The sequence below is a fragment of the Melospiza georgiana genome, chromosome 7 (genome assembly GCF_028018845.1).
Source record: "Melospiza georgiana isolate bMelGeo1 chromosome 7, bMelGeo1.pri, whole genome shotgun sequence".
Classification (NCBI taxonomy): domain Eukaryota; kingdom Metazoa; phylum Chordata; class Aves; order Passeriformes; family Passerellidae; genus Melospiza; species Melospiza georgiana.
Genome location: NC_080436.1, coordinates 40,706,593 through 40,733,427, shown reverse-complemented (window position 1 = coordinate 40,733,427; position 26,835 = coordinate 40,706,593). Strand labels below are relative to the sequence as shown.

The following is a 26,835-nucleotide window of genomic DNA, read 5'->3' as shown; positions in this document are numbered from 1 at the left end:
TGATTGCATAAAATACATTGAAATTTACAGGAATAATAATATTCACCAATAATATGCTCTAAAGATTCATTAGCCAAATGTAGTGTTACACAACTTCTGTTTCAGCATTAATCTATGACTGTGAAAAGCCAAAAACGGAAAAGGGCAGCATAGCATCTACATACGATCCTCAGGATCAGTTTAACTCGGAGTTCACCTAAATTTTTCTGCCTTTAATTGTTATTGGTTGTATCAGATACACACACACCTTCCATCTCTAAACCATAGCATAGTGCAGGAAAAAGAGTAAGCAAGCATCTTGCTGGCAGACATGCAGTGACTTGTCAGGAGCACTCCACAGTAACACCGTAGGTCAGGGCTGCTCACAAAGATGGCAGCCCACCCATGCTCCAGCCTGCTGAGGGAATGTGTGTCTGTGCCAGACATGCAGGTGTAAACATCTCTGCCTTTACCTTCCTGCTGCACTCTTCCGCCAGCGGTGTTGTGCCACGGTAAGCGAATTGAAGTTCGTAAAGGAGTATTTCTTTGTCCATCCAAATAACTCAAATCTTCCAATTTGGTTGAACTTGTTGCTAGAGTATTAAAGAACTGAAGCTTATTATTCTTTCAACACTAATTACAAAGAATGTTATTATTTATTACAGTCCTTCATATGCATGTTACTTATAGAGCAGTTTTTCCAGACAATGGCAACAAAGTAATTTGCATTACAACATTTACAAAATGTGTTTCAATCAACTTGACTAAAGATTTAGTTGGGTTTTTCCCAGTTTAAATGGCCCTCAGTTCTCCCATTGAGGGAGTTCCCTTTTTTACTGTAGGAACAACCACATCAGCGAGGTAAGAAGTGTTAGAGCACATTCAGGTATTACCTGCTAATACACCACCTGTCACCAGGCAGTGTCCTGGAATAACTGATGGACTTCTGAAGTGTTTCAAGAGCCCTGACCTAATCAATACCTACCAAAAAGCATGCTAAGAGCCTTCTGGACCACTGTTTTAAACAAATGAGGTAATGCTCATCTATTCAGTTCAGAGCAAGGCTTTTTTCTTTTTATCCTATAGAGGTACTTTCATGCTAACAACAGAAAGATTCAAAATAAATGTCCTATCATCAAGAACACCCTTGGGTTTTGACCTCAGGACTTTACCTGCAACAGAGTTTGGACGAGGCATTATTAAAGAGGCAGAACTCTGAGTGTAAGGAAGGGGACCCTCTCCCGTTGGTACTTCTTTTGGCAGATTCTCAGAAGAGCCAATGGCTTCCTCTTCTGCAACTGGTGAACAATTATCTGTTCTTCGATCACGGCTGATGCCTTGGTGTTTTCCAGCTCTGAGACTCCCATCCTTACTCCATTCTAAGCTGGATCCACTACGATCATCATTTTCTGATGAACTTGTTATAGTGGCTGAAAAAGAGGGAAAAAAACCAGTAAAGTCAGAAGAATTTGACACACGCATAAGAATTTTCATTCTCAAATGGCATTGTGAAACATAAACAACAAGAATTCAATGTTGTTCAGAGGTCCATCTTACCTAAAATACATAATCACATCAGGATGACAATGGCCTGCACTCATACCTAGCAAACCAATCTTGACAGAAACCTTCCAGCAAGTAAGCTATTTCCTGTTCCTTTCTTAAGCACCTACTACATTTCACTGTCACTAAGAGCAAACAGGAGTAGATGTAGGATGAATCAGAACAGTTGAGTATATTAATAAAATTTCAGATTCTATTAAACATATTGATTTATGTTTTTAAAGGAGTGCTGCAGTATAAATTAGAGGCTCAAATAAAGGCTTGGGGGAAAGGGGGCATTTTCTGCTATAAAAATTTCCTGTGCTAGGCAATAAGGAACACAGACCTAGAGAGACCCTCAGGTAAAAGGCAGCTAAGACCACTGAGGTGTTTTTGGATGCTGTGGTACAGAGCAGCAGTTTCTGCTGCTGCAGTGACTCCCTGGATGAGAGACAACACCAACTGCATTATCCAGTGGGATCCAAATGTTCTAGTTTGGTAGCTGAGGGTTATCAGTGTGTGCTTGTGTGAGATTGCATTTAATCAAGGCCTCGTGCAATAATGTGAAGACTTTATATATTCCTGAAGACCTACTTGAGTAATGTTTGATAAAACTATGCTAACCTCCTTGCCTAATTAGGAACACCCTGCAGATATATACTTTTTGCATGACTAATACTGAAACCACTCTGTTTAACCTAAATTTTTTTCAACTACTTACATTAAACTCTCACAAAATAACTGAACAACAAATATTTATTGAAGATTAAGCCAACACTCAATGCATTTTGAACACTTTAATGCAACAGAGGAAAATACAAAATAGGATGAAAGGGCATCAGGATATAAAAAAAAAAAAAATTAAAGAAATCAATACCAGTTCAAACTATAATACCTGTGTGAACTCTGGGTCCTTCCCAGGCCACCAATTTAAAAGTTAAAGCCATATTTGTGGCTATTCTGCACTCAACTGGCCCATTCTTTAATGAAAACATTCTGGCATACCGGACTGCTAACAAAATGCAACCACAGGGGTGGCTCCTGCAATGCTGAGCCTGGTCCAGTCAAGGAAGGACCAACAGATCTTCCACACCAGCTGCACTGAAGCTTCAGCCATGCAGGATGGTGAGGTGCTTGTACAGCTCTGCGTTCCACCAGCTTACGCTCACATTCATAAGAAATAGAAGAACGGATGCTTCAATTCAAGAGCTCATATTCTAAGAAACACCAATAATATGACATACCATTTAGAGGCAGTAGAAGAAAAAAACCAACTTTCCAGGCACCCCATTAATCTTTGCACACACTTAGACTGTACTTCCATATGACAAATTTATTTTATTTTTATTGTTGTGTCAAAAAAATCTGGCTCCTCCTGAAGTATGAAATCTTTAAAACCTTGATTCCTCTTGGAGTGAAGTGCAGCTCCAGGAAACCCGTCTGCTCAAGATTTCCATCCTGACACAGCAGCAAGGATCCAGCAAAGCTTTTGTTTTGGCCAGCAGCCCAATCTTTTCTCCTGCTTTGCTCCTCGCTGAAGTTTAAAACTTGCGTTTGCTGCTACTACATCAACTTCAACAGAAGCAAAGAATTCAACTACAGCAGTAAAACACTGGAAAACTAAAGGAAACCTGAACTGTAAGCATAAAAGAGGAAGAGAGAGAAAAGATCGATTTCCCATCAGTCTGCTGGTCCGGAAAACATTGTGGGAGTAGAAATATAAAGGAGGCCCACATAAGCAGCATGAAGGAGCAGGGTATGTTCATGGCTGGATGAACTCTGTCAAAGTCATCAGAAAACATATACTTGCTGAACAATTTGAAATGCACATTACTAATAACAAATGTGAATGCACAGACACACTTGTATGTAAAAGGCAAAAGCACAGGTCGCTTATCAGAAAGGTGCCTCCTCTTTCCCTTCTTGGTTTCAGGCCTTTATAGATGTAAGGGGTGCTGCCATGGGTACCAAGAGATGGGGTGTTCAAATTCCTCTGGAATTTGAGACACGAACGGCAGCTCTGCAGAGGAGCGGCGGATGACTTCCACGCGGTGCCGCAGCCACAAACCACACATAATTGACTGAAGGAGCCACCAGCAAGTTCCCCCTGCTCTTGCACCCAATACACTCATCTTTCCTTTTCAGTAGCTCAATAAGTAACTTTTATCACTGTTCTAAAATATTTTCTTTAAAACACTGGTACTTACAAGGTAATGTAGTAATGATGTTGTCATGCCAGTACACTGTTCAAAACAAATATGAGGCCATTCTGACCTTATTTAGAGCACGGACTCTTTCAACCTTGTCAAGCTAGTATGTCAGGCTAGTATGTTCACATCAGTATCTACATTTGTGCTCTTTTTCTAAAAGCAACAACTTGGATATATCCTTTTCTTACATCAAGATGTTCAGGCTATCTCAAAACTAGATCTTATACAAAGTGATCAAGTATCAATCTGACATGGAATGAGTACACAAAATAACTTCCTTCAACTGAAACGCTTAAGTTTTATACAGGAGTCTTTTGATCCATGACAAACAACGTCTCTTAGGGTAACTGACCAGTAAAAATGATTTTTACTCAGCTGGTTGGTACAAGGAGCTGTTAACAGTTGGGCTGTGAGGGTGGCAGCCTCCAATGGTCATGGACTCCCCACACAAGATGCACATATACCCTCAATTCAGCCATCTTTCAACAGAGGATCACACCATTTCATCTCTTCCACAATGTCCCATATTAGCTTCATTTTCATGCCAATTACTCAAAAGTCTGCACTTTTTAAAAACAGTTTAATTTAGGCTATTCTCATAAGAAATCACACCAATTATTGTTCCCTCAGCTGGAAATTAAATCAACTTCAAGCCCTGCTGTGCTTCTCCATTATGAAAAGCACTGTTAAGACCTCTGGAAAGGAAAAGAAAAAAGGCATAATAAAACAAGAAATGGAAGAAAAACAGAGGAAAATGATTATTTCAAAGGAAAAAGTGGAGAAATTAGAACTGCGCCAGGAAAACAAAAGGAGAGAAATGCACACATAACAGCAGCTGCTGTAGCCAAGAACAGGATTTCAATCTTTCAAAACGGGATCCATAGACAGTGTAAAACCCAACATGGTGACATAAAGCAGCTGCTCAGACTTGCACAACTAAGAGGAAACGAATTTCTACGACGTGCTGATGAGAATGCTCACCGATAATGCCACTGTCCTTGCTCTCCAGGGTGGAGCTGGGGGTGCTGATGGTGCCACAGGGACTGCCCTTGCTGGCCGCCGCTTTGCCAGCGCAGCTGTTGAGGGTGGAGCAGGGGCTGTCGGTGCTGGGCGACGTCGTGCTGCTGGTGAGGGTGGAACAGGGACTCACGCCCTGGCTGGCGCCCACACCCTGCAGGGAAGAGCAAGAAACACTCACTGCACAGCAGGCAGGACCCTGCTGGGCTGAAAACCAGACACCTCCAGCTGAGGTAGAGTAAGAGCAAAGCAAAGAGCCCATTTCTCAAGTAAAAACTTCTAGAAGTGAAAGTTTTGTCTTGACTGGGAATCTTAATCTTTCATATTACTCTTAAAAAGTGACCCCTGAATTAAAAAGGGATTTTCACAGTTCAGTAAAAAAGCTCTAGTGAGACAGATCTCTTCTCTATTTAACACTTTACTGGATACCCCTCCCCTCCACTTCTTGTATTTATTCTTTGAGTTGAAAAAACCTAGAACTACAGTCTTATTAATTTTTCACTAGCAGTGTGAAAACCCAAACCGATGCACAAAGATTTAGGAGGGCTGGGACTAAAAGTGGAGAGAGCAAGGGGGAGGAAGAGAGGTTGGTAGTTACTGTGAAGTTTTAGTTAGCAGATAAGTTTCATGTGGATAGTAGCTGCCCGCTTCACTGCAATCCCTCTAACCCAAATGACAGAGAAGGACTGTCTGATTGAAGTGAACTTCTCAGGAAGAAATAAACACACTCCTCTCCCCAAGCATGCTCCCATTTTAACAAAATGCTGGCCTTCTCCATTCCTGGAAATCACTGCAAAGAGAAGGCAAAAATTTCCTCCTAAATACTAAAAGCAGAGTGAATTCTAGAAGCTATTCACATTCATAGTAGACTAGATTTAACATCCAGAAGTGATGAGAAATCTATTCAGTTTGTGTGTTTTGAAAATGTGAATTGGTCTTGAATTCTTGAAAACAAACACTTGTTAAAATTGAAATCAAATTCTATTACTGTATTACTATTTAAATGGTTGGTATTTGGGTAGATACCAAATAACTGCAACTAGCAGATAGACAAAATAAGATTAGTCCTCTCTGAAACAGGATGAACATTAAAAGATTATATTCCATTATCCTACCATAACTTCACTTTTCTCTTCCATGTGAGCAGAAGTTGGGATCCCTTCTCCCAGTAAAAACCCCAGTCTTGTCATCAATTCTTGTGCTGCAGGAGAACAGCTTGAGTCTTTGTCAGGCTTTGCTTTGGATTGGGAGGAAAAAAGCTTAAGGTTAGAGTCTTATTTGGGAACTACTAAAAGAGGTAGAAAAAGTACAACCAAATTGTCCACCAGACGTTTAATTCCTGGAGGGTCTTGGATCCTCTGCATAACTGCACAAATCTAGGGGAGGAAAAACCCACCTGCTAGTCAAACCAGAAATGTTTAAGTGCAATCAGTTCATCACTGGACTCCTGACCAACACAACACAACAATTCTCCTAAGAGCAGTATTAACTCAATGCTACCAAAGCTTTGTAGCAAGCTGAAATTCTGTTTCTGTCATATAAAAATGTGAAGAGTAGAGGTTAGTAACACAGATGTTTTGTAATATCACAATTAACACCAGAACTAGTACCAAAAATTTTTGTTTTGCTTGCTATGCAAAAGATGTGACATCAGTTCTAAAAGTCCCAGCTCTTCTGGTGCCAAGATATTTAGTTTTATCAGTACCATGCTTTGAAATGTCTTCCAGCATCCAACAGATATAACAAGACAAAACTCAAAATGAGGCAACCTGCAACAAAAGCAGCCAAGCACAGCTCTGCCCTTGCACACACTCTTGCAGATGGCATCTCACAAACAAGCATTTCCAGCCCTTTTCCTTCTATTATGCCAGCAATCTGGCATCACCCACCAACCTGTGACCACCTGCTCTGACAGGAACATGTACAGGGCATTTATTTCTTTCATCCATTACTAAAAAAAATATATACATAGGCCTGTCCCATCCTCAGCTATAAACAGCTAATTAAATAAGGAGCATCATCGTACCACTTGGAGAAGAAGCTCCCAGTAGGAGCTACCCTCAGAACTGCCAAGGGGGACACTGAGGAGCAGCTGTATGGCCACTTCCCAGCCAGCACACCAGGGAGCCAGCCGAGACACCCACACAGCTCTAGCACTTTAACTTTTGGAGATGTCGTGCAACAAACAATTCCCAATTGCTACAGAGTGCCTCAGCAGGCGAGAGAAGTAGGTGCCCAGACTTAGGGATGAATTTTAGGAGAGGAGATAAAAGGCCCTCAGCTGCAGCGCCTTCTGCCCCACCACCAAAAGGAGCTGGGGTAAGAGGGCAACCCACAAAGCAGCCCAGCTGAACTGTCTCCTGGCCCTCCCTTCACAGAGTCACTGAGCCAGATCAGCATCAGAACAATTTTTAATCTCCGTGAGGAGTATGTAGTCTCTAACCATGTAAGACACAGCTGACACTCAGTGGTAGCTGCAAACAGCATGTTTTTTCCCAGGCTGCAGTCTGGAAGAAAAACACAAAATAACAACTGTAACTGAACAGCTGACCATAAGCACTGCTTCAACAATGGCCCAATTTTATGAGTGCCGTAAACCCCAAAGTTTGCAAACATGCGCAGTACCAGTCAACCCTCTGTCTTTATTTCACTGCAGCTCAATGCCTACTTGAATGCATGCATTTCTTAATTTTGTGGACAGCTTAAGGTTTTACTCTGCAAGATTGATTCTCACTTAATCCCAAAAGAAGGAAGTCAAGGAAAGTAGATAGCAAAAGATTTTTATCTCAGAAGTTTCACAAATTGACAGGTCTTCAAATATTTGCCTGGAAATTATATTTTCTCTTTAAAAAAGCCATTTTAAAGATTACAAGTAATCTTTAAGTCACAATGCTGGAAACTACACTTTGTGAAATCAACATCTTCATTCTTCTCTCAAAACTACTAAAATTATTATTATTATTATTACTAGAAAAATTATAATATCTGACAAGTCTGACTAAATGTTAGGCAGACTGCCAAATTCAGTCAGTAACAGAGACCAAAGCTAAGAGCCCAAGGTGTTCAACACAGCATCCACTGTTCGAGTCTTGAACAGCAGAAACTGGTGCTGATCTCCAGCAGCCTCAGCCTCATCACCTGGGAGCACAGCTCTGTGAGAGGAGGAATATTACAACATGGTCACCCCTCAAATTAGAGGATGAAGACTACATGCTGTCCCAGCTGGACCTAGAACTTTAATGCCAGCACTAGAAGATGACTGTGAAGATGAAGGCACAAGAGCAACCAGGCCAACTATACTGTATCAAGTAGATGGTGAAAACAATTTCAAGTATTTCTACTTCTGCTACTAAGCACCTATATTTTAGAAAGAAAACATTGATTTTTTTTAAATGGTAGTTTCCTTTAAAATTGAAACAAGAGGAAGAAAAGAAAATTTTCACCTGGAACATCATCAGTTATATCCACGACCTTAATGAGGTTAGTTAAACTTAAAAATTAATCTAAAAAGACATGAAATATGACTTATGTCATGACATTTGCTGTAAAAGCCACACTCTCATGTACTAGCCAGTTTAACCAACACGAAACTTTCCAAGAACACCAATTAACTTTAGGGAGGTGGCTTCTCCCAGCTTTGCCAACACAGGAGTTAACTGTTACGGCCCTAATCAGCACACTTTTACAAAATTTCTAAAATGAAGTACTGAGAGGAATGCAAAGCTACACATTTGAGTGAATTTATAATAAAAAACAAGTTCAGAAAAATGCCAGAAGATACATGGCAGTCAATAACACTGAGACATCACTTTGCCTGCAGCACATGAGCAGCCCCAGGAACTGAGACAGCTCTAAAGACGGTGTAGGTGTAACATCAAGCAGCCCCTCCTGCAAAGCCTGTTCCCAGCACAGAAGGAGGATCTCAGCCCACAGCACACGGCAGCACAGCCGGGCAGACAGACACTCCGCAAGCAGACAGACAGACAGACAGACGCTCACCACTGGCGCTGGGCTCTCCCGGCTCCGGCCGCCTCTGCAGGGCCAGGGCTGCCTCCCCTGGCACCCTGGGGCTCTCCACATACTTGGGCTTCCTGACCAGACCTGCAACGGGAACGAACAGAGCATACCCAACTGTTTCCACACGGACACAGAGTTCCTATGTCCTGTATCTATCCTCTACGATGTAAAAAAAGCAGAGAAATTACTTCTTACACACACAGCTGTTATCACAAAGATCAGCGAGCTGCTGCACTTCCGCTCTCGTGAGAAACACATGCTCCAGGCCTTTCAGAACACGAAGGCTGCTAGAAAACAAACCCATTGTATGTGGTGTGTAAGCTGCATACTGCATGTAACCCCAGTAGTTGGTCTCCCTACTCTTCTCAGTACTGATGTGTACTCAGGACTACACCTTGGCTCTCAACCATGCCTCCTCCTGCTCTGCACTTCCCACACCAACAGAGCAAAACCCCTTCAGGGAGCACTGCAGGGGGACTGCAGGTCTGATGCCAGCTGTCCCACATTGACCTTCATAAAGAGACCTTCCCCCTCCCTCCGTTCAGGTCTTCTAAAAGCATCCTTCTCCCTGGTTCAGAGTTCAAGGGCACACCAAAGCTCTCTCATACTTCGTTTATTAAAATCCCACCCTATATTTAGGCTGTGGCACTTCAGTCACATTAAGCATCCCATCTTTCCTTTTGGCAGCAGCCTCAGATGGTACATTAAGTCTCTGAAAATTACATCGATTTCTTGCTGTTTTTCCTGAGCACTTTAAGACTCATGACTGTTTTTAAAGAAAAGCTGCATCTCTCCTCTGTGGCCTCAGGCTCCTAGGGTCACACTGACACAGAGCTGTGAAGGTCTGGCCACCCCATCACAGGGTAACACACATCATTTGCCCAGAACAATCTGGCTGGATCCATCTGTTCTTTCAGATTTCCACCTAGAAGTGCAATATGGGAACATGGTGACTACCTAATTTCTTAGCGAAGAAATACTGGTGAGGAAGTGTCAGTCCTATATGAACACATATTTATATCTAGTAGAGATTCTCGAGTCAATTTCACTTTTTACATGATCAGCTCGGCACCAACACCAGAGGGGGCTCTTCCAACGCTACTTGTCTAACAAAAATAAAGGCCATTGGCCCTGGTGAAAGCAGCTGAAAATGCATGCCTTTGAAACAAAATCCCATTCTTTAGGGGAGACAATAGTCTACACCTGTCATTTGTAAGCAGAAGTATAATCAAACATATCAAAGTTGGACAACAAAAAGCACTCATTCTAAAAGAACCAAAAAAACCGTGTAGCAGTTGTAGAATTAGATCAACACAGGAAGATCTTCAGGATGTATTTTTAACACTCATGCTTTAAGCTGTGAAGGAAACCCTTTACTGAATTTTGTTCCTCACAAACTGCTGTGGAAGTGACTTAACAGTAATTGCAAATCCAATATAAAACACTGCAACAAGTAGGAGAATTCATGGTAAATTTATTCTCATGCACTAATCTAGAACAGGACGCATGAATTAACCCTTGGACGAAAAGGACTCATTTAAATGTGAAGTGTGTCTGCAGAACAGCAGCTCTTTTACAGAAGTGTAGGGTGGCTGAATCAGGTCTGACAGAATGTTCATCTGGGACAGCGCTTTATCAGCAGCAAATTTGCAGAGGAATCTCAGTAAGGGAAAACACACTCCCTGCTATGCTCTCGTGACTGCTGCTGAGTGCCTTATCGTGCCCTGAGAAAAAAGTGGCCGCTTGCTCTTTAGGAGTTTAGATGGATTTTTCTTCCAGGAACTAACTCCAGCCTTTCTCTCACACTCTGTAACATCAGCAGGTGAACACACACTGCCAGACACAGTGACTGCACTGTCTCCTTTTTACAGCTGCCTTTCTCCTAGGCAGACAAACATCACTCCAGTCTATCACCATAACTTCTCTTCACGGCCATCCTGCACCGACAGTCATTCCTGAAGCCTGTTCTAGCTTTGTCCTAAATCTAGTGCAGATTTTTAAAGCTGGTCTCCTCCCAAGGGGAACAAACTACAGATTTATACAATTCCATACCACATCTATTATTTTGCGAATAATTCTTAACGCTTTTTTGACTGCCGAAGAGCTGATGTCTCAGAAGATCATTGCAACTTGTGCAGCTCCATCGCTTCCCTCTTGTCAGGACAAAGTGGATCTGTAGCTGTACTGACCCCAGAGACTGCCTGATGCAGGACCCTGGAGCTGGGACAGCTTAGTGCTTGCAGGAGGAACAGTTCCCAGGGCTCCCATGGGCAGGGCACACAACTGCAGCCTGAGATTAAACCAGTTCTCTGACCTAGTCTAGTCTCAAGTATGAGGATTAATTTGCTTATTAATTAGAAGTTTTAATTGAAGTTTAACTTCAAAACTTACTGAGGTTCTGTTGTACACTTATGCAAGAGTCTCCTAGGACTCACCTCCAGCATTCACTGATGGAAATTCACTGATTTCCAACGAAACCTTTCTCTGTTAAAGCATTATTGTATCATTAATGTAAGGAAAGCAGCAAACATTTTTTTCAAGTGCAACAGCATCATCTTTCATTCATATCTTAAACTCCACAATCCATTTTATTGGAACATCTCTTATAAATCAGTATTTTCATTCTTTTAGTTGAGCCTCCTAAATCAGACTACAATCAACTATTACCCCTCTAAGAGAACAAAAGCTGGTTTAGCTGCACACCTGTTAAGATAACCAATCCAAACAATGCTCATTCTAGCTTTGTAGTAGAAGCAGCTCAACTGGAAGGACTGAAATTAGAATTTTGTTCTACCACTGCTACAACCCAACTTCAGAGCACTACTTCAGCCTCCTGTGCAGTCCTTTCTTCTTTCACTCACCATATCCGGAAAGATCTGTAACTTGCTGTCATGCTAAGAGACCTTTGAAATCAGGACAGTAGTACAGTCCTGTTACTACCCCTGCCCCAGATACTAGACAGCTAATTTATATTGAATCATCTTCCATTAGCTAGAGTTTGGTGAAAGTCAAAGGAATAGCACAATGTTTCTGTCAGCCTCCTATCACCTAGTTAGGTTTTTGTTCAAAATAATGATGCATAAATGCCAATGCATTCCCAGCACTGTAGAATCACAGGAAATCTTTTCCCTTGGCTGTAGGTCACAGTGGAATGACTCTGCATTCATCATGAATACGGCTTTTCAGTCACAACTCATCAACTGTTCAGCATTTTCTGTGCTGACAAAGCCCAGCTTTTGACACTCTGTTCCCAGACCTTATAAACTCAAACCTGTTGAGTGTCTCCACAGGCAACAGGAACATGGAGAGTTTCACTTGTCTCTCCCACACTGACCTGAGTGAACCCAAGTGATGATGGTGTGCTGGAATGATTTCTATGCACAGAATGCTGATAAAAGGAGTCCCATGGAGCCCCATATTTAGTCTGGCTCCCATACCAGTGGGTAGGCACCACTGAGGATAAAACCGCTGAAAATGAACAACTTCCTTGTCACTTCCACAGCAATTTATCTAATAATACATTTGTGTATGGAGATACAAGTAAAATAATTGAACTGTAACAGCCACAAACAATACTCACTCTTACACAGTCACTAACACATGCACAAAGCTTTTTTGCAGCAGTCCTCTACCTGATTAACTAACCATAAATAACCAGGTTTAATCATATTCAGACACTTCAATATAAGTATCTCCAACACCAAATAGATTAATTTTTTGCCACATGAAATAATATGTTCTATTTAATAACCAATTAGTTTTTTAACCTGGAAACATGCACTACTTTTATTCTTGTTGCAAAAGTTTAACATGATTTTACTAAGTTATTTTATGCTGAATTTATCAATAACTGAGTTAACATGTTATGAAGATTTTGGTTGCTCGTTGTTCCATCTTACCTGGAGACTTCTTGCTTGCTCTTGCCTGCATCAGATAGGACTGTCGTGGCAGCAGAGGCGAGGACGGCAGTGACATTGAGACTCCTTTGGCCAAGTTTGTTCTGTAAGTGTCCTGGGAGCCTGGCTGCTCGCCACTGGGGAAATCTGCATTGTGGCCAGATGTTGCTGTAACCTGCGAGGCATTCTCTGGGCAGTAGTCACCTGCTAAAAATAAAATTTTGTCATCTATTTGGTGATGTGCCAAAATAAACAGCCTAGAGTTGCACTGAAATATAAGTATTTAACACAAGAAAACACTTGCCAGCAACAATTGAGCATGACTCGCACTACTGTGCCACCTCCACTGCAAAATCCAGATAACCACTGGGAAAATGTAAATATACAAGTAAGCAACATTCCAATTGAAAGTAAAAAAGAGAAAAAAGGGGAAGAAAAACCTCACTTTCAACAGTCAGCACTTTTCAGACTCCATCCTTAGGGTCAACATCAAGTTCCCTAAGAACATAAAAGTATTTTTCAAACTGAAAAGATGCTTTAGCATCACTGCATTAGCATGAAAGCCAGGACCACCTGAAATACTGTTTACTTAACTAGTTAAAGGAGGGTTGGGTTACTCCTTACATGTAATGAAAAGGTGGATTACTAATATGTACAGTTAGAGATGGGCAGTCTAAGATTTGCTTTCCCATTTTCAGGGCTAGTAAAGAGGTTAAAGATTTCCCTTCTCTGTTCTTTTGAAAATTAAACTTCTACAACAGCTGATTTAAACACAGATTTAACACTGGTGATATTATTATTTGTTTCAAATACAGAGTATGTGAATTTAAATACAGAGTATGTGAATTTGCTTCAAAAGGTATTGAAAAACACAGTTGAATGGTAATACAGCTAAATGTAACTAGAAAATACTGGAATTCCTGTTAATAGCTTTTTACTAGCCACATATCCAGGCTGCAGTTCGGAATTTGTAAGTATTCCAGGTGGACTGCTGAGGGGTGGGGGTGCAAAAGGGTTGACACATGAACCTGCAATTCCTTCATTTCTATTTTCCCCTTTATGATGGCATAATCTTTCATTGCCTTCTTAGTAGACTTTCAAATTCTGAATTAATTTACTTGTCTCTATTGTATATGAAACATTACAATATGGAAGACAGCTGGATGGAGCTAAATAGCTCTAATCAGTAGGTTAGGAGTATTTGATCATGACAGTAACGATATTTACAGTCAATACATAGAGACGCTACTGTATCTTAGGAATTTTTGTTCCAGCAGTACTCTGGTTTTTCTTTTTCCTGATGCTGTGGAGAGCAGGCTTCCATGACTAAGATTCTAACAGCAGTATGACTTAAAAGACAAAAATGTAAAATGTGTACCACAGAAATTCTCCTTTTCATTCATTTCATTACCTAATTTTATAATAAGCCTTTGCACATTACCACTCACATCGCCATGGTGTTCACACAGAGCAGCTCTTTGGAGCAAAACCCACACCTTGAGAAAACCCAAGGCTTCAGCCTAAGGGTGTTGTATCCTCAGTGATGGTCAGCGTATTTGAACAGTGCTGCATTCTACTGAAGCAGAAAAACCCCGGTGTTAAGTGTAAAATGGTTATGATACAATGGAATAGCAGACACCTATTATACAAATAGCATTCCAAGAAAGGAGGAACAGCACCCTGCTCCTCAAAGCCTTTTCTAAAAAGCTGTTAGTAATAGACCAACGCCACACCCGCGAGCTCAGAAACCATGCACACCAGGAATAGCAGGGAACCAGCAGAGCACGTACACCACAGCCCCTGGAATGCCGCCCCAACCACGGGCACAGACCAGCTCTTCCCCAGAACGCCCTGACAGCCCAAGAGCAGCTCCAGTGGAAGCCTGGCACAGCACATGTCCCTCGCTGAACAGGCCGAGGCTCCCTTCGCTCAGCAGGGACAGGAATAGGGGCGCTCCGAGGCTCCCTTCGCTCAGCGGGCACAGGGACAGGGCCGCTCCGAGGCTCCCTTCACTCAGCAGGGACAGTGACAAGGCCGCTCCGAGGCTCCCTTCGCTCAGCAGGGACAGGAATAGGGGCGCTCCGAGGCTCCCTTCGCTCAGCGGGCACAGGGACAGGGCCGCTCCGAGGCTCCCTTCACTCAGCGGGCACAGGGACAGTGACAAGGCCGCTCCGAGGCTCCCTTCGCTCAGCAGGGACAGGAATAGGGGCGCTCCGAGGCTCCCTTCGCTCAGCGGGCACAGGGACAGGGCCGCTCCGAGGCTCCCTTCACTCAGCGGGCACAGGGACAGTGACAAGGCCGCTCCGAGGCTCCCTTCGCTCAGCAGGGACAGGAATAGGGGCGCTCCGAGGCTCCCTTCGCTCAGCGGGCACAGGGACAGGGCCGCTCCGAGGCTCCCTTCACTCAGCAGGGACAGAAACAGGGCCGCTCCGAGGCTCCCTTCGCTCAGCAGGGACAGGAATAGGGGCGCTCCGAGGCTCCCTTCGCTCAGCGGGCACAGGGACAGGGCCGCTCCGAGGCTCCCTTCACTCAGCGGGCACAGGGACAGTGACAAGGCCGCTCCGAGGCTCCCTTCACTCAGCGGGCACAGGGACAGTGACAAGGCCGCTCCGAGGCTCCCTTCGCTCAGCAGGGACAGGAATAGGGGCGCTCCGAGGCTCCCTTCGCTCAGCGGGCACAGGGACAGGGCCGCTCCGAGGCTCCCTTCACTCAGCGGGCACAGGGACAGTGACAAGGCCGCTCCGAGGCTCCCTTCGCTCAGCAGGGACAGGAATAGGGGCGCTCCGAGGCTCCCTTCGCTCAGCGGGCACAGGGACAGGGCCGCTCCGAGGCTCCCTTCACTCAGCAGGGACAGAAACAGGGCCGCTCCGAGGCTCCCTTCGCTCAGCAGGGACAGGAATAGGGGCGCTCCGAGGCTCCCTTCGCTCAGCGGGCACAGGGACAGGGCCGCTCCGAGGCTCCCTTCACTCAGCGGGCACAGGGACAGTGACAAGGCCGCTCCGAGGCTCCCTTCACTCAGCGGGCACAGGGACAGTGACAAGGCCGCTCCGAGGCTCCCTTCGCTCAGCAGGGACAGGAATAGGGGCGCTCCGAGGCTCCCTTCGCTCAGCGGGCACAGGGACAGGGCCGCTCCGAGGCTCCCTTCACTCAGCGGGCACAGGGACAGGGCCGCTCCGAGGCTCCCTCCGCTCATGGGGGACAAGGACAGGGCGCTCCGAGGCTCCCTTCACTCAGCGGGCACAGGGACAGGGCCGCTCCGTGCCCGGGGCAGGCTGCCAGGGCTCCCTGGGGACACTGCGGGGTCCCTGCCCCAGCGAGCCCGCGGCAGCTCCGAGGAAGGCACAGACGCGCGGCCCGGCCCGGCAGCATCCACACCCGCACCAGCAACCTCCTCTGGGGCTGCCTCCAATTCAATTGCATGCGAGATAACGAGGGGTGCCAAGCTTTTTACATGCTTACATCATCCTTTCCTAAATCTCTAAAATAATTCCATTTAATTCTGCACTTTCTATTTTGTGTAAACTGGACTGATGTCCAATCTCCACATTTCATCCAAATAACAGGAAAATTCCTGTAACATATCTGGCTCTACACATGACAAGACAAACCCAAAATTACCAAACTTGTGGGATTCACCCAGTAATAGATTATGCTTCCCACACAGCAATTTAACATTAGGGAAACAATACTAGAAAAATGCATGAGAAATACCTGTCAAAATACAATCTGTTAAAATGCCCAGATACTAGTAGATGCCACACAAACACAAAACCCCAAAATTACCCCAGAAAAATACTTTAAAATTACATGACATTGCCAGGCATCTACCAGAGTATAAAGCAGGTTGCATCAGTTCTGGAGTGGAAGTTTGTAAAACAAACACATAAGGGAAGGTCTTGTGAAACCCCACGTCCATTTTTTTTAAAACTCTGAGTTGTACATTTTCCACTGCCAAGCAGCCTCTGGACAAAAACCTTGCACAAGCATCAATCAACACTGGAGTTCTTACTCAGTGGTCAATGCAACCACAGTAACAAAAAGTTTGAAAAACCACACACAAAAATCTTGGAGAATGAAAATCAAATCCCAGTTTAGCTGCACCTAAGGATGCAACTGATTGGCATAATCTGATTACAAACTCCTTTTTTTTTCTCTTAGATACAAAGAGATACAAGGATGGCCGACTACAGTAATAATTTTATAGAGCTTAATATTCTAAAAGAGAACTTGAATTTTAAATTCAAACTAATCCTATTTGATAGGGAGGATAACTAAAACGGAAACCTTCACACCTGTCTGTATCAGTATTAAACATTATAAAATGCATCTAATTCTTCATTCAATATAAGGTGCTTAGAAACCAGAAGAATGCCACCTACATTACCAAAATATGTGTAAACTGAGTTTGATGCAAATGTGGAATTCAGATCACTTTTTAACATGAAGGAATAGGACCACTACCTTTACAGCAGCGAGAGCTTGAACAATGAACATGCAGCCTCTTTGATCCTGGATATTGAGAGCAGCCACAGAGAAAACTATGTTCCATGGACTCCCTCAACAAGCCCTTCTGGGAAAGCCTGTTTTGTCTTTCTCTCCCTTAACCTTTCTGCTAAAGTGAAACACGACTCTCAACCCACTTGAGAAAAAAATCTGATATAAAATCATGCTACAATAGAAGAAATCCTCAATTCTGTAGTTCTGTTTCAGATGTGTTAAAAAGAAAAAAAAAAGTGCAGGATGCTGCTGCTGACCAAGGATCCCTGAGAACCCCACGAAGTGAAGGACACCACCACATCCAACACTGATGTGACTACACACTAGCACTGACAGTCTTAAAGTCCACTCTGCTCCACAGGATGTGTTTCACCCTAACAAATATTTAAGAAAGGATGAGACCTTACAGACAAGTTCAGAAGGAAACTACATGTGGGAAAAAGAAAACAGTTGTAGGAACAAGGAAAGCCATCCAAACTGGGAAGTCCCTTCCAGAACAAGGCATCTCTATGTCTAAGCAGTAAGAAACCGTGTAAGGATTATGAAATCCAGTGGGTTTGATAGTCTTTCAACAGAACTGACAGGCAAGTGTACACAGAACTCTGTAACCTGGCTCAGTGACCAAGTATGAGGTGCTTCATTTTTATTGTAAAACACTAAGCACTGCTCTTGAAGGGCTGTGTCTTTGAAATGCTTACATGCATGTGTGTGCTTGTACACACAGCCAGCCCAGCCTCAGGAGGGCAATCCAGGAGGCTTGGGGAGTCGTGTCCCAGTCTGTCCAGCCACACCGTGCAAACACTGACCAGGAGCTGCAGAACCACTCCTGCCAAGTGAAGCCATCCACAGCCAGCCTTCTGGGACAGGACACAGGCTGCTGGCATGGCAAATACACGCATGAGGGGAGAGCGGCATTTAATTCTTTTGCTCTCGAGACTCTGGGAAGAAAAAGAGAGAAACTAGCATGGAATGGGAAGAAAACGCATTACAGCCTGAGTAAAGGAAGCAGTGAAGTGCAATGAGTGAGAAACAATCCAGCAAAATTAGAACAAATGGTTTAAATGGCCAACCTTTGCCAACTCTGCTTGTACTTGACATTATTTGCTCACTTTTTGGCATTTATTTCTGCACCCTGGATTATTTTATCAGTACACAAAATATTAACATTCTCCTGTAACTCTTTAAAAAAAAAGAAAGAAAACAGGGAAAAATAAAGGTTATTCAGGTCACTGAAGTAATTTGCATATGTGTTTCAAGGGCAGAATTTTTTTTGAGGGGTGGTGTTTATATGTACATGGGATACATCACTGGAATTAGCTCCTGAAAAGACACATTAAATACTGAGTGCTCAGCAAAAAAGCTTAAGCTCTTAAATAACTGACAAGAGCAGCTGAAAGTGGGCAAAGCAACACAAGATAATCAAAACCAGCTCCATATTTTAAGCATGAAACAATGCTTCCTCTGTTGCAAGGTATTTTTAGAGTAACAACAAAAAGTCAAACTGAAACTTAAAAGTATTCCATTCCAAGTTCAATGTTCAAAATGTTAAAATTCAAAGCCTAATACCACAGAGCATTTGGACAGAAAAAGCCAATTGAATTTACATATTTAGATTGAAAAAGGCAAACTTATTTTATTTAATGGCCTTTCAGTTTTCCAGAATGGTACCTTGATGCTGTCAGCTGGGTTCAGAGTGTATTAGGTCAAAATGCTGAGTCAGATGCAATGTAAGACAGGGGTGTTAAAAGCTGCATTTAGCTGACCACAGTCAGCTGAGAATCAAACCTTTACTGCTACAGGCAAGTAATTCTTAAAACACTCAGTTTTAAAATAAAGATTAAATAGTGGGTCTGGGTCTTAAGAAAAAAATAAGCTTGTCTGCACAGCAGCTTCACTTTTCAGAGTAGCAATTTAGTTGCCACTAGCAATAAAAACAATAAATAAAAAAGCAACCAAACAAAAAACCTCCAAAACCGAAAAACCCCAAAACCCAGTAACAGTGAATTTCAGTACATTTCTGTTTATCATTCCAAGTGCTGCCCCAGTGCAGCACGTCAGGCTTGTAACAGGGGCCTTGGCTGAAAGGAAAAGGAGAAAGTAAAACAGGGGTGGTGGAACCTCATACAAGTGATCATAGCTCATGTCTTCCAAAGACATTTTAGTTATGAAAAAGAATACAAAGTATAATCTCAATTTCTTAATTGTATCTGATTATGTGAATAAAAGAGAGGAAATTCTGAATTCTCATATTTCATCCAACCTGTTCAGTATACAATATTCCTAAAGGGCAAAGCAGACAAACAAAAGTAACTAACGATATGCCAGTCTGCAATGAAACATAATGCAGAAATAAAGCCTCCATTCCATACAAACATTCAGAAGTCTGTATACCCATACTTAAGCCAAAGATACTTACACGAAGATACCAGAATATAAGAAGGAAACGAATGCAAATGAAAACTAAGTCTCAAAAAGTATGGAAAAAAATTAGGTCTGATCTATCAGATCTGAATCAAACAAGACACAGGAAAGATTTATTAATATGGACCCTTTTTGCAGACCAAATAATAAAAAAAAAAATCTAAATATTCAGGCAATTACTGAAAGTCTGATGTATACAAATCCATAAGTACTTCAATAACTTTTATTTCAGAAACCAAAACCACCCATCTTGTTTCTCCAAATTCTCTGCCTTTAAAGCTCCATGTTGCTGCATTCTAAACATCATCTTTTTGTTGACATAATAATCTGTCTCTTGTTATTTGACCACTACTATTAATATCTAACAAGCCCTGAAGCTGGAAAACCTCAAAGTCCCAACTACTTACCACACTGAATTTCTACTGACATCAATGAAGTTTCCACGCATACCATGCACTACATTTGATGTTCAACTTCTGATGGGATTTAGTGCAGAAGAACACTGCAAACTAAGCACAATACTGCCATTATTCATGTTCCTTCAGGCCTGATATTGGGTCAACAGAACGACAATGGTCACGCTACTACAAAACCATCTGAAATAACTGAGTATGTTCTGTAGAAACTTAATATACAGGATTTTATTTTCTTTTTAAATTAAAATACATTACATGTATTTTATACTGAATAAGCTTTAGCTTAGTTAGAAAAAAAAAACAACATTCTCAAATGGAAGTGAGTTGCTGACTTTGGGACAGTTTAAGAAAACAAATATAATTATATACTGGAAAGCAGCTGGCAGTACAGAAACCCAACAGGAAATACTAATAAAAATTTATCTCTGAAGCCTTTTTAAGCATTTAAGAATGAGTAGCTCTGTAGAATTTCTAAACCAATCATAATTGAGAAGTACTTTTTGTTTATATTCTGAAGCTTATTATGTATATTCTTTATACTATCACCTCTTCTAGGCACAGACAGGACTTACAGGTAACCTAGTAGAACTTGAACAACAGTCTTCTGGCCCTGATTGCTTGAACTGTGTCACTAACACACAAAATTTCTATGCTTCATTAAAATAAAAACAGCCAGCTGCTTTCAGCTGAGGCCAGAGGCAGAAGATCTCCTTGTGGTTAGAGGTCAAGTCAAAAACCTCAAGGAAATAAACTGGTTAACAAGTAAACCTCAACTATGAGAACACAGCAGGAGAGAGAGCAGAAACACACAAATCCATGGTAGGTAGAAAGAAACGCAGGGCAGAAACAGACCAAGAGCTGGGATTACCTTAAATGCAGAAAATAAAGTCCATTAACAAAGCAAAGCAAAAGACAAAGAGCAAGGAACAAGAACATACACCCTCATCAGACAGCTCTGCCACGTCCCACTGGAGAGACACCTCCCCAGCAATCTCTAGAGGACTTGGAAACTTTGGAAGAGTTTAAAGAGATAACATGCATTTGATGACAATAAGCTAACAAAGAGGAGACAGCACCACTTTTTACTTGTTTCTGTTTACTCCCTTCCTGTTTCAAACATTGCCCAAACCGTTCTCTGTTACTTTAAGGTTACAGGCGCAGACTGTGGGTTCTTCCCCCTCAGGTTCTGTCCTTTACCAAGTATGTAAATCACTAATGCAAAGAAGGACAAGAGAAAGGAAAAATCAACTTACAGATAGTTATCTCTGTTGTATGGAAATAACTATGTCTGAAGGGCTGTAAAGACAGGTTTCTCCATGCTGCAGAAAACCAGAAAAAATCTGGATACAGAAAAAGTTTTATGTCTGTGTAAAAAATTTAGTTTGTTTGAAATTTTGTTCATTTGGCACATCTGTTTACCTAAGTTGGACACCAACCACCTTGTCTTCAAATCCACATTTAGAAATAACATCCCTAAGTTCTGCTTGCAAAAGCTGCTCTACACATAACTTGCTGCCAACACAGCTCTCTTCACCTGTGTTTGTGTATGTTTGCACAAATTGATAATTACATACGTGCATGTTTAAACACACTCATTTTGCTTCACTTAGATTGCATCTAATTCTACAACAGCCACCTACCTACCTATCAACACCTCCCAGCCACATCCAAATACATCCATTTTAAAATGGGTTTATTACAAAACTGTTGTAGAAGAATTTCTACTGAAGCAACTTCAGGGTCTGAGCCCAACTGTGTATCCATAACTACTGCTTTTGGTGCTGCTTGAGGTATCATTTTTCCAAAAGTGACATTCCCACGTGACAGCCTTCCATCTGATCAAGGCAGAAGTTCTCTCTACAAAGACATTCTACCACTCTTTAGCAGAGCACCTGTCTCTCTCAAAGTATCAATACTAGTTCTTGAAATACTAGTTCTATTTTTCAAGATAACCCTGAATTTAGGAATTTATTAAAACCTGCAATGAACATTCCCAGCAGCTAGATTTCAAAAGTGTTACGCACAACTTCAGCTCTTAAGCCCTTATGTCAGGGCAAATGAGAAATTCTATTATTAAAATCCACACAAGCTACTGTTAAAACAGTTAGGGCTTTTTCTTTTTGTCCTTTAACCCTTTTACGCTTTTTAATGTTACAGCTGTGCCTGCCCTCAATCCAGAAAAAAACACCACCATTCCTACTCATACGAGTTCCACAAGCCTACCAGCTGTAAAACCCATAAAATAGAGTTAACACACAAACAGGAAGTTCTATTCAGTGAAACAGGAATCATCCCACTCAGATCTAAATCATGCAGACTTCCAGGCATTCCTTTCATGGAACCCATGGGACAACTGGGGTTACTTCAGTTTAAGAATAAGCTGCTGCAGCTTAGCCTAAAGCCCTTTCAAAGTGACTCCAAATGGTCACGTGTGGTCAAGGCGCAGCTGCAGCTCATCACTCTGGTGTCCCTCCTGCGCCGGCTGGGCTGCCCACCATGACCCAGGGAGATCTCACTGCCTTCTAGCTCCTCAGGATCACTCCTAAACCATGAATACACTGAGAAAACACCACGCAGTCTTCCCAGCTGCATTCAGGGTGGCCCTACTGAGATGCGCTGTCTCCTTCCTCCCACATTTGGAAGCTCTGCAAAACCTGAAAAATTTCTTAAAACTTCATCAGCAAAAAATCAAGGCCATGTGCCCACAGAGCTGAGAGAAGCATCTAAAGTTACTACTGCACTCCTCTCTCCAACAGCAGTCTGAAGAATGGCCATGGCCACGTTAACAGTCTTATCTCTCTAGTGAGCTCCCATCGCTGGGGTGCATTGCTACTCTCTCCAGACAGCAGGGAATTTTATGCTGTTCAGTTTCTCCCTGTTTTCAGTTTAAAGACCAGGGAGATGAGTGAGCAAAAATAAGCTCTACTAAGATCAATGTTCTTTGCCTTGCTTCACGTCTTTTCTAAAAGTGGAGAAATGTCTTACAGCTGGAAGAATTGGAATGTCCTTTGGAACAACAGAGAAAGCTAATAAACTGGACATAACTTTACAGAAAGTCCTGGTGTAACACAGAACAGAATAAAATGCACACGTCTCTTCAAACTTTTCACATCATCTCTAAATACAAAAAAACTACAAATCTCTGAAATCCAATCTATCAATTATTTACTTCCTTTTAAAAAGCTGCTCCTGAACTCCTCCTTGCTCTAGCTCTCACCAGTTAGGCACCATTCACCAATTTTTCCCAATACTTGGTTTCCATAACATCTAATTAACACATGAATACAAAAAGAGCTCTGCTTAAAAAACAACAAAAAACCCCACACAAATAAACAAACCCACCAAACCAAAAATTAAACCAAAAAACTTCCCACACTCTAAATCTTCCCTTGCTGCTCAGAAATACAGCAGGATTGTATTTGCAAAAACAGAGAAAAATCTTCTTTTGCACACATTACTACAGACAGATGTCATGAGATCCTAAAATAAAAGCCATGCTTTCTGACCTACAGGAAAAGGGTTTTTCCAAGCTTCAGATTTTAATCAAAGCCTGGTCAGAGCTCCATTCTGAACAGCCCAATTTTCCTTTTTGAGCTAAAACCAACTTCCATCTAGTATTTTAACAAAAAATGTACCAGTGAAAGCCTCACCACAGGAATCTTTACCCCACTCTGTTTAAACAACCCCAGCTGGTAATTTCAAGTCAGCAGCACACACAGAATTAACAGAATGCCTTTCGTGTTGCTTTGTGATCTTTTCTGTGCATCTCTGATCTAGTGTCAGTGTTTTTTCTAATCAGCATAGCTCCCATCATTCAGTCATTTAGAAAGGAACTGTGGCAGAGTGAAAACTTCACAAGACCACAGAAATTTCCTGAAGAACAACACATTACCTGCCAGATGAACTCAGAACCAGTTTCTGCAAAAGAACAGTGAAAATACTCTCCCCTTGTAGGACTCAGCGTAACTGCGTAGTTTTAAAAGCTGCAATGCAAGACATGTATGTAACTTGCTTTCCGAGAAAACAGGATTGTGTTGTTTTAAAGGTTCCAATAAACAAGGATGTGGCACCTTTATTATGCTCTGTTCTTTATACATTTAAGAAATATTCAGATTTATTTGTATTTTACTCTGGGGGTAAGAAGTTCATGTTGCCAAAGACCATAAATTTACTCTAATGGATAGTTTAGGATCAAACTCATCAGAAAATCAGAAATGTTAGTCTACGTTAATAGTCTGAAGTTAAAAACGTAACTCTGAAAAACAGGTCACTTTCACTCAGGCCCATGAGCTCTCCAGCCACTGCAGCAAAGACTTCAGCATGCCAGGCACAGAGCAGGCATGTTCACATCAGTCACCAACACCTGCATATCTGCAGCTACTGCTCCTCCTCAACAAGCATTGCTGGGCCTTCCTTACCCTTGAACATGGCAATGAGAGCTCTTAGTTACCCTTCTTCCTGGAAGGTAATGCAGGTAAGTAGTGGCCTGCTAAATTTATGGTTAGTATTAAAATAAGTTTTATTTTAAGTAAGATTTGTTGATAATGATTACTTTTAACTTCGAAAAATCTCTGTAGTTAAAGCAAAAACTGGAACGTAATAGAAACCTGATAACAAGCTTAACAGCTTTTCACTAATTCAATAATTTTTTTTCAAAGGACATACATAATAAAAATTCTATTGCCCATAATACATAACCAGTGCTGAGTTTTTTGTAAGGTAAGGAATAAGCATTTTAAAGTGCATTTCTGTGGTCAGCAGGCCTGGCCCCAGGCCATGTAGGAGCTGGCAGCACACACAGCCTGCTCTCAGTACTTCTAGGGCAACAACCACAACCAGCTGCTGTCCCCGTGCTGCCCGCTGGAGGTGCAGCAATAACTGCACTGGAGCTGCCTTGCAGGCAGACCCAGAGCTGCAGCTCCTGCTCCCCGGGCAGCAGCTGGGCAGGCAGACAGGGAGCTGCTGCACCACAGGCTGGACAGTCCTGGGTTTGCAGTGCTCACCTCACCTGGGGTATAAAACATCACAGTAATATTCATACCTGGGTCTTTCTTGGTCCCTTTGCCACCCTCTCGGCTCTTTTTTAGAACGGCCTTTAACATTTTAAATGTTGCTCCTAGAGAATAACAGAGAGAAACAAAAATAAATGCAAGGTCCATTCACACAAGTCGAAACAAGAAACAGGATCAATACAAATAAAACAGGGAAGTAATTACGAGAAACCTTTTGGTAGTCACATTTATTTCTTACAGCGTCACTTGGTTAAGCAAAGCGGTCATGCACAAGAAATGTTTCAATACTTGAACTAAGCAACTAAGAGTTTGCGGTCTTCTGGTCCAGAAAAGTAATGCAGCATTCTCCACATTCCACATCCAATTGCAGTTACAGGGCTAGACCTGAGTAAGTTGCTCTAAGATACCCCAGCAAAATAAACTAAAATCAAGCCCTAACTTCTGAGCGGAGCTCAGCCGCCTGACTGGCAGCAACGGGAGCAGCCTGGTGTCAGCTGGGAATGCCAGCTGCAAGGCTGTACAGCAGGGACAACAGCAGCACACGGTGCCACCCCACCTGTGCCCACACACAGCACACAGGGCAACTGAGCAACAAACTCCTCCATCCCCACAACACACCAACAGTCAACCTCAAGTGAGCAGAGCCTGACTGCAGGTGGCTGCACATTTCAGAGAAGTATGAAGTGTAAGAAAAATGTACTTGGGCTGATAAACCTGAAAGACAGTTCTTTCACAGAAGTAACTTCAGCTACAAAGCAAGGAAAACAGAATGGAAGCAATTATAAAGATAACTTCTTTCCCAAAAAGCTTTCTGGGAGCATCTGACAATTGTAATTGCATTTGTTTTCTCTATTGAAAAATTCAAAAAGTATCTCATTTAAGAAAACCTTCGGTACGGAATAACACAACAAGAACGGGGGAAAAACGTAACCTGACTATGCTGTCTTATGTAACAGACTGCCATGAACCCCACATGACATCAACAGGAAAAGTAAAAGTCTTCCATCCAAAAACTGGATTCCTCAGAAAGTTCTCTTTATTTGATGGAATAAAGCAGAGAAAGAGAAACCAGTACAACAGAATTGTTCAGCTCCTATGAATAACCTGAAGCACACACAACTAACAGTACCCAGAAGGCTGGAAGGTCTCCAGGGCCTCCAGGGATCACAGTGCCCACGCAGCTCTGCGACAGCCGCACGCAGGTGGCAGCCAGGCAGGGGCTGTGCCCAGGGTGGCACTCCCTGGGGCCACCACGGGCACACACCACACAGACACTGCCGTCCTGCAGGGCCAACAACCTCTGCAGCAGCCCCAGCTGCTTCCCAAAGCGTGGAGATTAACCAGCCCTCCCCAAGCTCAGCATCACGAAAACGGAAAAACCTCACAAACACACCCCCGAAACTGCATCATCTAACCAAAACATGAAATACACTGAAAGGAAGTGATTTATGATTACTTACTGGATAAAAAGCAAAATAAATTTATCAAATTAAGCATACAAAAACCATCCACCATGTTAGAAAGCCTGCATTATGCAATAGTAGGACCTGAAGGCATTAATGAATTTCAGAATCTAAGAAAGGTACTTTACATACATAGCTAGAATAGAGGAGCAAGGGGGAGAAAAAAGAAGGAAGACCTGAAAAGTCACAAATTATATTTAACTTTCTTATTTTGCAAATACAAGTGTGAATTTTCTATTAACCAGGACAGACAGGCTTCATATAGAACTGCAAGTCTACAGTATATGTCATTCCTATTCTTAGAATATAGATAAGGGTTAATGAGAGACCAAATAAAAGGAATCAAGGACAATTCCATCCTAGAT

General features: G+C 42.4%; 1 protein-coding gene across 6 annotated transcripts in view; it reads right to left on the bottom strand.

Moving 5' to 3' along the window:
- The window catches only part of TANC1 (tetratricopeptide repeat, ankyrin repeat and coiled-coil containing 1), a 61,333-nt gene that overhangs the window by 21,142 nt on the left and 13,356 nt on the right, over nt 1-26,835 (bottom strand). For 2 of the 6 annotated variants that reach the window (XM_058028472.1, XM_058028471.1), the window contains exons 2-8: nt 25,037-25,111; nt 12,665-12,868; nt 8,748-8,849; nt 5,864-5,985; nt 4,713-4,902; nt 1,152-1,409; nt 453-572 (exon numbers count right to left, since the gene is read on the bottom strand). In XM_058028472.1, the coding sequence (XP_057884455.1) occupies nt 453-572; nt 1,152-1,409; nt 4,713-4,902; nt 5,864-5,985; nt 8,748-8,849; nt 12,665-12,868; nt 25,037-25,097 (1,057 nt within the window). In that variant the 5' untranslated portion in view covers nt 25,098-25,111. Of the gene's footprint in view, nt 1-452; nt 573-1,151; nt 1,410-4,712; nt 4,903-5,863; nt 5,986-8,747; nt 8,850-12,664; nt 12,869-17,856; nt 18,097-23,887; nt 23,928-25,036; nt 25,112-26,835 lie in introns of those variants that run through there. The other 4 variants (XM_058028475.1, XM_058028474.1, XM_058028473.1 and 1 more) reach the window with 4 other exon arrangements.